The following is a 12160-nucleotide window of genomic DNA, read 5'->3' as shown; positions in this document are numbered from 1 at the left end:
AATGGGGAGGCTAGAAGATGTCATCCAGGTGACCCCAGAGCTTGTACGCTGTCTTCAGTGGTGGACAATTTGATCTAATTTGACTCTGGGACTTTCATTCCAAATTCCTTATCCACAAAAAGTGCTGACAACGGATGCATCTCTCCTGGGATGGGGAGCTCATGTAGATGGGATTCACACTCAAGGGGCTTGGTCTGCCCAGGAAATTAATTTTCAGATCAATCTCCTGGAACTTCGAGCGATCTGGAACACTCTACAGGCTTTCAGAGATCAGTTATTTCACCAAATTATTCTCATCCAAACAATCAGGTTGCAATGTGTTACACCAACAAGCAGGTGGGGGGGGGGGGGGGGGGGGGAGGGGCAACAAGCAGGTGGGGGGGGGGGGGGCACCGGATCACATTCTGTGTGTCAGGAGGCCGTTCGGATGTGGCATTGGGCTCGCCAACATGGCATGTATCTTCACCCTGGCCGACAGACTGAGCAGAATAATGCAGCTGCACAAGTGGTCTCTCAATATGGGCATATCCTGCAAGATCTTCCAAGCATTGGGCACCCACTCGGTGGATCTTTTTGCCACTCAACTCAATCATAAGACCCTTAGTTCTGTTCCAGGTTTCAGGCCCACAACAGACTAGCGTCAAATGCCTTCCTCCTAAATTGGGGTATAGGTCTTCTGTATGTCTATCCTCCGATACCTCTATAGGAACAACTATGCTGAAATTCAAGCAAGACTGCGGAACCATGATTCTGATTGTGCAGTACTGGCCACAGCAGATATGATTCCCTTCTCTTCTAGAATTATCCTCTGAAGAACCATGGAGATTGGAGTGTTTTCCAACCCTCATCGCACAGAATGAGGGGTCGCTTTTACAACCCAACCTCCAGTCTCTGGCTCTTATAGCTTGGATGTTGAGAGCCTAGAATTTTCTTCCTCTGGTCTTTCGGATGGTGACTCCTGAGTCTTGCTGGCTTCTAGGAAAGATTCCACTAAGAGGTGTTACTCTTTTAAATGGAGGAGGTTTACCATCTGGTGTGAGAGGAAGGCCTTAAATCCCCTTATTTGCCCTACACAGACCCTGCTTGAATGCCTTCTACACTTACCAGAGTCTGGTCTCAAGACCAGCTCCGTAAGGGTTCATCTTTTTGTTGTCCTCTACCAAAGCCATTAACTTTTTTTCTACTGCCATCCCAAATAGAATTCCTAGGTGCCTGTCAAGTTCCCCCGCTGTCTCTAGGGCTAGAGATAAGCCTTCTCTCTAGATCTAGCTGAAGACACTAGGGATAAAATGGCTACCTTGCCTCCCTCTTTGGGCATGAGACCATTGCCGACAGACTGCCTAGCACACTAAAAAACATTAGAATCAAATAAGACCACAGAGACTATCCCTTCTATGAGGCTTTAGAATCAGTTCAGATGCAAGCTGTTTAGAATGGTAATTCAATTTCTCCGAGGACAAGCAGGCTGCTTGTTCTCACGACTGGTTGACGTCCACGGCAGCCCCGAAGAACGGAAATCTTCCTAGCAACAAAAGTTTGCTAGAGCCTTCGAGCGCACGCAGCCATCTTCCTGCCCGTCGCGTGAGACAACAGATCAGTTCTTTTCTTTCCGCGGTAAGGGTGTGTGACTGCTTGTGGTCTCTCTCCATGTTCCCTTGGAAAGAGCCTTCGTTTTTTCGTGGTTTTCCGCTGTTTTCTTTTCACTGTTGAGCTGTTTTCTTTAAAAAAAAAAAAAACAACCTTTATTTCTTAGGTTTTGTTCCCTCTTAAGTTTCTTTTCATTTCCGTCGCGGCTCTCTTATGCTGCGCATACGCGTTTCTCATTTTTGTGCCCTTCTTTTTTGGCACCATCGAGAACTTTGACTTCACCTCCGCTATTTTTCCATCCATGACATTGAGGATTCCCATCGGCTTCAAGAAATGCGCTCGGTGCAGCCGGGCAATCTCAGGTATTGACCCCCACGCGTGGCGTATTCAGTGCCTTGGGCCTGACCATTGCCCAGACGCATGTAAGTTGTGTCTTAGCCTTAAAAAGCGGACACAGGCATTGAGACAAGCTCAGCGGGACTGTCTGTTTGGAGCTTTGCCAGGGGGTTCGGCGTCGACATCGGTACTGAGGTCGGCGGCGTCAATATCGGGAGCGAAGGTAATGGCTGTTCGGAGACCACTGCACGCTGGGAGCAGTGAGCCATCGAGTGGGTCTCCACCTGCCTCGAAGACTCCTGCTGTGCAGGCCCATCGGGACCGACCACTTTCGGACCCGACCCCAAGGAGGCGTGTGGATTCCATGTCTTCCTCGAGCGAAGGCTAAGAAGCATCGCCATCGGTCTCCTTCCAGACACAGTACCTGGAGCTCCGGGGCATCGAAGGATTCGGCACCCATGAAATGTTGACGCTGGGACGACCGCTCACCCTCCAATCAAGAGGTGTCGGTGCGTCAGTCCTCGGACAGCCTGGTACCACATCCTTGCCCTTTGCAGATTCTGCGTCCGACTCCTGCACCGGCCCCACAGGCTTTCCTGGCAGAGACTCTGGACGAGCGCATCCGAGCCATTCTCCCAGGTCTTCTTGAAGGGCTGCTGTGTCTTTCTCTAATGGTACCGGGGGAAGCGGCAGCTGGCTCTCCACCTCTGGTGAGGTCTTCGACGCCGATACCGTTTGTGGCATCGGCTTCGGCTGCCACCCAGGTCGACTCCCCGTTGACATCGTTGGAGGGAGCTTCATCGCCGCCAGCACGGGAGTCGACCTCTCGACGTCGTCCTCGAGGACGTGGTTCCTCGGAGTCGAGACGGGCCCGGTTTCGGACTGCAGTCAGAGAACTCTTGTCCGACACCGAGGAGGATGCCTCGTGGGAGGAAGAGGAGGATCCCAGATATTTCTATTCTGAGGAGTCTTGTGGTCTTCCCTCTGATCCTACTCCTTCACCAGAAAGAAAGCTTTCTTCCCCAGAGAGTCTTTCTTTCTCTTCATTTGTCCGGGAAATGTCTGTGGGCATTCCCTTCCCTGTGGTGTCTGTGGATGAGCCCAGAACTGAGATTCTCGAGGTCCTTGACCTTCGCCACCTAAGGAGTCATCCATTGTCCCTTTGCATAATGTCCTTAAGGGGACATTGCTTAGGAACTAGATGAAACCACTAACAAATCCTACCATTCCCAAAAAAGCTGAGTTCCAATATCGGATTCACGGAGAACCTGAATTGATGAGGACCCAGTTACCTCACGATTCTGTGGTTGTGGATTCCGCTCTCAAGAGAGCCAGGAGTTCTAGAGATTTTGCCTCAGCGCCACCAGGATGAGAATCTAGAACCCTGGACTATTTTGGGAGGAAGGCCTATCAGTCCTGTATACTTGTGTCCAAAATTCAGTCTTACCAGCTCTACACGAGTATCCACATGTGGAACAATGTGAAGCAACTGGCGGACTTGGTGGACAAGCTCCCTGTGGAGCATGCCAGGCCTTTTCAGGAGGTGGTCAGGCAGCTGAAGGCGTGTCTTAAATTCCTGTCCAGGGGTGCTTATGACACTTTTGATGTTGCATCCAGATCCGCTGCTCAAGGTATAGTGATGCGCAGACTCTCATGGCTGCGTGCCTCTGACCTAGACAATCGAGCCCAGCAGCGGCTTGCGGATGTTCCTTGCCGGGGGGATAATATTTTTGGTGAAAAAGTCGAGCAGGTGGTAGAGCAGCTCCACTAGCGGGAAACCGCTCTCGACAAGCTCTCCCACCGGGCACCTTCAGCATCTACCTCAACAGGTAGACTGTTTTTCCGGGGAAGGAGGAATGCTCCCTATGCTTACAATAAGCGGAGGCATAATCCACCTTCCCGACAGCCTTCTCAGGCTCAGCCCCAGCGTGCTCGTTCGCGTCAACAGCGTGCACCCAGACAGGCCCCTGCAGCTCCCCAGCAAAAGCAAGGGGCAGGCTTTTGACTGGCTCCAGCTAAGCATAGCCGCTCTAAAAGTACCTGTGTTGGATGATCTACTGGTCGGGGGGAGGTTCAAATTTTTTCACCAAAGGTGGCCTCTCATAACCTCCGATCGGTGGGTTCTTAAAATAGTCCCGTTCGGGTACTCCCTCAATTTGGTCTCCAGACCTCCAAATTGCCCACCGGGAGCTCAGTCCTTCAGCTTCCAGCACAGGCAGGTACTTGTAGAGGAACTCTCCGCCCTTCTCAGCGCCAATACGGTCGAGCCCGTTCCACCCGGGCAAGAAGGGCTGGGATTCTATTCCAGGTACTTTCTTGTGCAAAAGAAAACAGGGGGGATGCATCCCATCCTAGACCTAAGGGCCCTGAACAAATTCCTGGTCCGAGAAAAGTTCAGGATGCTTTCCCTAGGCACCCTTCTTTCCATGATTCAGAAAAATGATTGGCTATGCTCTCTGGACTTAAAGGATGCTTATACACACATCCCGATACTTCCCGCTCACAGACAGTATCTTCGATTCCATCTGGGAACACAGCACTTCTAGTATTGTGTGCTGCCCATTGGTCTCACGTCTGCGCCCAGGGTGTTTACAAAATACCTGGCGGTGGTTGCAGCGTCACTACGCAGACTGGGGGTTAATGTGTTCTCTTACCTCGACGATTGGCTGGTAAAGAACACCTCCGAGACAGGAGCGCTACAGTCCATGCAGATGACTATTCAGCTCCTGGAGCTACTAGGGTTTGTTCTAAATTATACAAAGTCCCATCTTCTTCCCGTTCAAAAACTAGAATTCATAGGAGCTCTGCTGGACTCACAGGCGGCTCATGCCTATCTCCCCGAGGTGAGGGCAGACATCCTTCTGTCTCTTGTTTCCATGGCCAGAGCGTCTCAGCAGATCACAGCTCGGCAGATGTTGCGGCTTCTAGGCCATATGGCCTCCACAGTTCATGTAACTCCCATGACTCGCTATGAAATCGGCTCAATGGACCCTAGCTTTCCAGTGGTATCAAGCTGCAGGGAATCTAGTGGATGTGTGATCCAGCTGTCCACCGACTTTCACAATTCCCTTCGGTGGTGGAAGATTTAATCCAATTTGACCTTGGGACGTCCTTTTCAAATTCCTCAGCCACAAAAAGTGCTGACAACGGATGCATGCCTCCTGGGGTGGGGAGCACATGTAGATGGGCTTCACGCCCAGGGAGCTTGGTCCCTCCAGGAATCGGGTCTTCAGATCAATCTCCTGGAGTTGCGAGCGGTCTGGAACACTCTAAAGGCTTTCAGAGATCGGCTGTCCAATCAGATTATTCAAATTCGGACAGACAGTCAGGTTGCCATGCACTACATCAACAAGCAGGGGGGCACCGGATATCGTCCCCTGTGTCGGGAAGCTGTCCAGATGTGGCTTTGGGTGCGCCAGCACGGCATGCTTCTCCAAGCCACGTATCTGGCAGGTGTAAACAACAGTCTGGCCGACAGATTGAGCAGGATTATGCAACCTCACGAGTGGTCGATCAACTTGGGTGTAGTACACAAGATCTTTTGAGTGTGGGGCACCCCCTCAGTGGATCTTTTTGCCACTCAGCTCAATCACAAGGTCCCTCAGTTCTTTCCAGACTTCAGGCCCACGACAGACTAGCGTCAGATGCCTTTCTCCTGCATTGGGGGAAGGGCCTTCTGTATGCGTATCCTCCCTTACCTCTGGTGGGGAAGACTTTGCTGAAACTCAAGCAAGACTGTGGGACCATGATTCTGATTTCGCCCTTTTGGCTGCGTCAGATTTGGTTCCCTCTTCTTCTGGAGTTGTCTGCCGAAGAACTGTGGAGATTGAAGTGTTTTCCAACCCTCATCACTCAGAACGAGGGGGCGCTTCTGCATCCCAACCTCCAGTCTCTGGCTCTCATGGCCTGGATGTTGAGGGCGTAGACTTTGCCTCCTTGGGTCTTTCTGAGGGTGTCTCCCGAGTCTTGCTTGCTTCCAGGAAAGATTCCACGAAGAGGTGTTACTCTTTTAAATGGAGGAGGTTTGCCGTCTGGTGTGACAGCAAGGCCCTAGATCCTCGCTCTTGTCCTACACAGACCCTGCTTGAATACCTTCTACACTTATCAGAGTCTAGTCTTAAGACCAACTCCGTGTGAGTTCATCTTAGTGCAATTAGGCTTACCCTCTACACGATAATGAAAAGCACTATCTCTGGATAGCCTTTAGTTGTTCGATTCATGAGAGGTTTGCTTTTGTCAAAGCCCCCTGTCAAACCTCCACCAGTGTCATGGGATCTCAATGTTGTTCTCACCCAGCTGATGAAACCTCCTTTTGAGCCACTGAATTCCTGCCATCTGAAGTATTTGACCTGGAAGGTCATTTTCTCGGTGGCAGTTACTTCAGCTGGTAGAGTCAGTGAGCTTCAAGCCTTGGTAGCCCATGCTCCCTATACTACGTTTCATCATAATAGAGTAGTCCTCCGCACGCACACTAAGTTCTTGCCGAAGGTGGTGTCGGAGTTCCATCTGAACAGTCAGTTGTCTTGCCAACATTTTTTCCCCGTCCTCATACCCGCCGTGCTGCACATTGGACTGCAAGAGAGCATTGGCCTTCTATGTGGAGCGGACCCCTTCAGACAATCCGCCCAGATATTTGTTTCTTTCAATCCCAACAGAAGGGGAGTTGCTGTCGGGAAACGCACTATTTCCAATTGGCTAGCAGATTGCATTTCCTTCACTTATGCCCAGGCTGGGCTGACTCTTGAGGGTCATGTCACGGCTCATAGTGTTAGAGCCATGGCAGCGTCAGTGGCCTACTTGAAGTCAGCCACGATAGAAGAGATTTGTAAGGCTGCGACATGGTCATCAATTCACACATTCACATCTCACTACTGCCTTCAGCAGGATACCCGACGCGACAGTCAGTTTGAGCAGTCGGTGCTGCAGAATGTGTTCGGGGTTTAGAATCCAACTCCACCCCCCTGGGCCCCTTTTTGTTCTGTTCCAGGTTGCACTCTCAGATGTTTCTTCGTAGGTCAATCCTTATGTCCTCGCCGTTGTGATGCCCAATTGACCTTTCTTTGTTGTTTTGAGTGAGCCTGGGGGCTAGGGATACCCCAGTCGTGAGAACAAGCAGCCTGCTTGTCCTTGGACAAAATGAAGATACATACCTGTAGCAGGTATTCTCCGAGGACAGCAGGCTGATTGTTCTCACATACCCGCCCACCTCCCCTTTGGAGTTGTCCTTTTTCTCTTCGCTTTGTTATCGAACTGATCGGGACTCTCGCGCAACAGGCTGTGCATGTGCGGTGCGCGCACCCGTGCGCGCTCGAAGGCTCTACCAAACTTTTGTTGCTAGGAAGACTTCCGTTCCTCGGGGCTGCCATGGACGTCACCCAGTCATGAGAACAATCAGCCTGCTGTCCTCAGAGACTACCTGCTACAGGTATGTATCTTCATTTTTAGATGTCCGTCTTGATCTCTGTGTTTGGATTTCTGATAGTTGGAAGACACTTTGTGGGCTGGCCTGACTGACCTGCATATTAAAACCCCAATGGGAGTCACAGCGGAGAATCTGGCTGAGAAATTCAAGATCAGCAGGGAGGACTGTGATAAATATGCATTGAAAACGCAACAGAGATGGAAAGCAGGTGAGTACCTTAAAGAGATCTTCTCTATAAATGCTGTCATTTGCAGCAGGATTTATGAATATTTGATTATTTTCTGTATTGTTTTATCATGTCTTCACTTGTTATTGGGAAGCTAAATTACATGGTCTTCTGAATGTGATTGGTTAAATAAAATTGTATATTTTTTAGTTTGATATTTATTGAAACTTTGTTATTATATCACAAGAATACAGAACGTGCTACAGCAAAGAAATCTGAATACATACAATCCAAAAACTGTGGAAAAAGTTCAAATTAGGAATCAGAATATAAATTATAACATCCAAACTTCACTAGTCCACAACTTAAAGAGATCCATTTCACAATACAAAGGATAAGATAATGAACTACATAAGTATTGCCACACTGGGACACACCAAAGGTCTATCAAGCCCAGCATCCTGTTTCCAACAATGGCCAGTCCAGGTCACAAATACCTGGCAAGATCCCCAAAAAAGTACAAAACATTTTATGCTGCTTATTCCAGAAATAGCAGTGAATTTTCCCCAAGTCAGTTTAATAATGGTCTATGGACTTTAGGAAGCCGTCCAAACCTTTTTTGAACCCCAGTAAGCTAACCGCCTTTACCACATTCTCTGGCAACAAATTCCAGAGTTTAATTACACGTTGAGTGAAGAAAAGGTTTCTCTGATTCGTATTAAATTTACTACTTTGTAGCTTCATCGCATGCCCCCTAGTCCTAGTATTTTTGGAAAGAGTAAACAAATGATTCACGTCTACCCGTTCCACTCCACTCACTATTTTATAGACCTCTATCATATCTCCCCTCAGCCGTCTTTTCTCCAAGCTGAAGAGCCCTAGACGCTTCAGCCTTTCCTCAAAGGGAAGTCCCATCCCCTTTATCATTTTCGTTGCCCTTCTCTGTACCTTTTCTAATTCTACTACATCTTTCTTGAGATGTGGTGACAAAATTGAACACAATGTTCGAGGTGTGGTCGCACCATGGACTGATACAAAGGCATTATAACGTCCTCACTTTTGTTTTCCATTCCTTTCCTAATACCTAACATTCTATTTGCGTTCTTTGCTGCCGCAGCACACTGAGCAGAGGGTTTCAACGTATCATCAACAAATGTAGTTCCTGTAGTCAGTGGCAGCAGAGAAAGCGAAATTCTAAATCCTGAATATTTTTCTCAATTTCTGAGTCTCGCCTCTTTAAATCTCCTATATGAGTGTGAAAGGAGCCTTGTTATTGCGTTACCATCTCTCAGACTTCTGAATTAGTTTTCATCTGACCCCAAAAAAGATTGTCCCAAATGCAGTATGCCTTCTCCCAAGGTCTCCAGAGTAAAGATTTTAGGTCTCACCAGTACTGAAGCCAAGGGAACTGAAGAACCAGGTGCTGCTACCTATTGAGAGGAAAGTAGCTTACTTGTGTCCTGTTCCATCCATGAGGCTTGAGGCACTTCCCTCACAAGCTACAATCCCCTAACTGCAGTGTTTTCCTGTAACACCACTCCAGGGCCTGAGTATTTCTTAGGAGTCTCCTCCTCAGAGCTTACAATATTCAGCTCCAGGGTCCGACTCCCTCATGGCATCGGTAGGACAAACTGTTGGTCTGGGGACAGAAAAGTTTCCAGCTCCAAGGGTGTCGCAGAGCCTTCTTCCGCTAGTGACACTTCATGCATGCCCATCTGGAGGTGTAAACACTGCCACCTTGGCCCAACGAATAGAAGTATCCCTCTGGTCGGAGACTACTGGTATCAAGGGTTTCCGTGAAACATCTGCGCACCCTTATGCTCCTTATCCATAACGTAGATAAGGAAATCATGGTTGTTAAAATTATTCAGAGGCAATATCTAGAAAAACATATACAGTCAGCATTGGATGCTGGTTGTAAAAGTATGAGCATTAAAAAAATTATATATATATCCTATATAATAAAACGCACCTCCAACATTCTGAAGCTGACTGCATGGCTGAGGCATTCCTGCTCTCTGTATCCATCTCCTGAATTGACATCACGTACTTCCGGGTCGTCACAAGCAGAAGTGACCAACCACACAAGGTTTCTCGGCTTCAGAATGTTGGAGGTGCATTCTATTAAATAGGATTGGTCAGTTCCTTGAAGCACAGCCAGAACTCAGCGTCCTGCACAGTAACGCTCAGACACCAGAGAGAGGGAGGGGGGGGCTTGACACCAGAGAGAGGAAGGGGGGGGGGCTGACACCAGAGAGGGGGGGAGGTATCTCTGTCACACACACACACACTCTCTCTCTCACAGTCAATGTCTTTCTCTCTCTCACTCATACACTGTCTCTCACACTATGTCTCACACTGAATCATATTCACTCTATGTGTCACACAGTCACTCACACACTCTTTTGGTCTCATACACTCAGTCTCACAGAGAGTCTGTGTATCACACACACTCTCTCGCACACACTGTATCTGTGTGAAACACACACTCACACTGTGTCTCACATACGCACTTGCACACACTCTCATTCTCACACACACTCTCTCTCTCACAGACACACCCACACCCAGACTCACTCTCTCTCACACACACACACATTCACTCTCTCAAACATACACACTCAGAGGAAAACCTTGCTAGCACCCGTTTCATTTGTGTCAGAAACGGGCCTTTTTTACTAGTGTGTGTGTGTGTGTGTATATATATATATATATATATATATATATATATATATATATATATATATATATATATATCTTCATGGACAACAGTGTGGCTGTGTAAGTTGCTATATGGCCAAAAGTTATATGTTTAAAGTGGGATATGCTGGGGCCAGAAGTTGTATGGAAAGTAGTGATGTTCAGCTGCTGTATGCCTTGCAGCACTATAGAAATAAGTAGTAGTAGTATTTGGACTTTGTATGGAGTAATGTACTGCCTCAGACACAGCCCCAATTCTGTAGGAAGAGCTATTGCCTTTCCTAGGCGAGAACATAGGGCAATGTACAGTGTCTAAGGAATTTACACTGACTTCTGGTCCTAATTCCACTCTTTATTGGCAATAAGAACACTGACAGGAAACACTGCCATACAAGTAAAAGATTTGTATAAATGGCAACAGTAAATGAGCAGTTAGCAATATTTCTCTTGGTAGTAATATCATTCCTAACTTAACATATTTCCTATAACTAATAAAACAATTCCTAACAAAACAAAAACCAAGATATCAAAAAAAGCCTGACACACCACAGAACACAGGAAAACTTCTAGCTGACCCTCTGTCCTAAAAATGAAATAAACGGCCATACAGTCTTTTGTGACAGATAGATGACATCTGATCCATTCTTGAAAAGTCTTTTCAATAAGTTAGCTGGATCAATTCTTGTAACATAGGCTCTAGCCACTCAGTTCTTCAGATCTGATTCTTCAGGGAGCAAGCTGCCTGTGTGGCATACAAAGTGCTAAATAATGTCCTGTATATAGCAAAGTCTGTGAATTTCGTTTGTGTTGCCTGAAGGTAGTTCTGCCCTTGGTGACCCATGGAATCAAGGTTTTAAGAAGAAAATATGAGAGAGAACCAATAGCTAAAAGCCAAGTAAAGAAAAAATAACCAAAAAATAAAGATGGCAAAGAAGTGCAGTATGGCAAAAAAGAGCAAAAAGCCAAATCTTTGTCTTTGCTTGCAAGTTAATAGATTTTTCTGTTATCAGAGCTGTGTACAAATCATGCATGACCCCTAAAAACAGTCTCTATAGTTGGATCAAAGTTAATAGAACCAGTCAGACACTCATTATCACGTAGACGTGAAATAATAATAATAATATGTAGGGGGTCTTCAGGATAGACAAAATGCAGACGTTCCAAAGCTGAATGAAAATATAAACAGCCTTTCTGCTTCAAGGTGGTCTTGAGTATATACACACTAGAAGAACCAGGACAGTTTTTTGAGCAAGCACACAGAACATAAATAAGCTGTTTGTGATTCTTTATGCATTGGCAGAATGACCAAAACAGCAGTGTCAGAAATCCATAGTGCTTTACAGTAGAATCCATGTTAGTTTGTTTCTGGACACATTTGCACACAAAAGTCAGATTGATGTCCTATAGCTTAAATATATAACTGGATTAATGAGTTCTGTTCTGATGAATATTTACATCCTTATTGTCCACCAGACTAATAAGGTTATGCCCTCCTTATGCAGCTTATGGAGAGGATATTGTAGAGACAACTCCTTCTCAATTTTTCTTTCTCTCCACCAGATGGTAGAGGTCATAGCCCATAAGTGCAGTGTTGGATCTGGTTTGTAGTATACTTCCAGGGTTGGTAGGAGAATGGAGTTAGCAGTTGTGGGGGTTTTGGGGGGGGGGGGGGGGGGGGGGGGGGGGCGGTGGTCCTGGCACTTTGGTTTTGCCTCTGGACTGGAGGTAACCTGGATGAGTCCAGGTCCCCCCTCCCCAACACAGACTTTCTAGCTAGTTAGCAACTCTGTGAAACAGATCTCTTGGAATATTGGATAGAAACATTTTGTGTGAGGAATGCCAGAAAAGATGTGAATGAGAGATCTCTTCTAATCTGCTATTGGAGGAAGAAATGGAAACAACATTGAAAAACACATTTTTCTGTTACCAGTGATGTGATGTAAAAAAAT

At 47.1% G+C, this 12160-nt stretch overlaps 1 protein-coding gene across 1 annotated transcript in view; it reads left to right on the top strand.

Moving 5' to 3' along the window:
• LOC115462877 (3-ketoacyl-CoA thiolase, mitochondrial-like) overlaps positions 1 to 12160 on the top strand; it is a 97110-nt gene that overhangs the window by 39248 nt on the left and 45702 nt on the right. Inside the window, exon 5 of the mRNA XM_030192937.1 lies at positions 7406 to 7553. Within this exon, the coding sequence (XP_030048797.1) occupies positions 7406 to 7553 (148 nt within the window). The remainder of the gene's footprint in view (positions 1 to 7405; positions 7554 to 12160) is intronic.

Source organism: Microcaecilia unicolor, chromosome 2 (assembly GCF_901765095.1).
Source record: "Microcaecilia unicolor chromosome 2, aMicUni1.1, whole genome shotgun sequence".
Classification (NCBI taxonomy): domain Eukaryota; kingdom Metazoa; phylum Chordata; class Amphibia; order Gymnophiona; family Siphonopidae; genus Microcaecilia; species Microcaecilia unicolor.
Note: the sequence above shows the minus strand (reverse complement) of the source record. Positions and strands in the feature narration are given on the sequence as shown.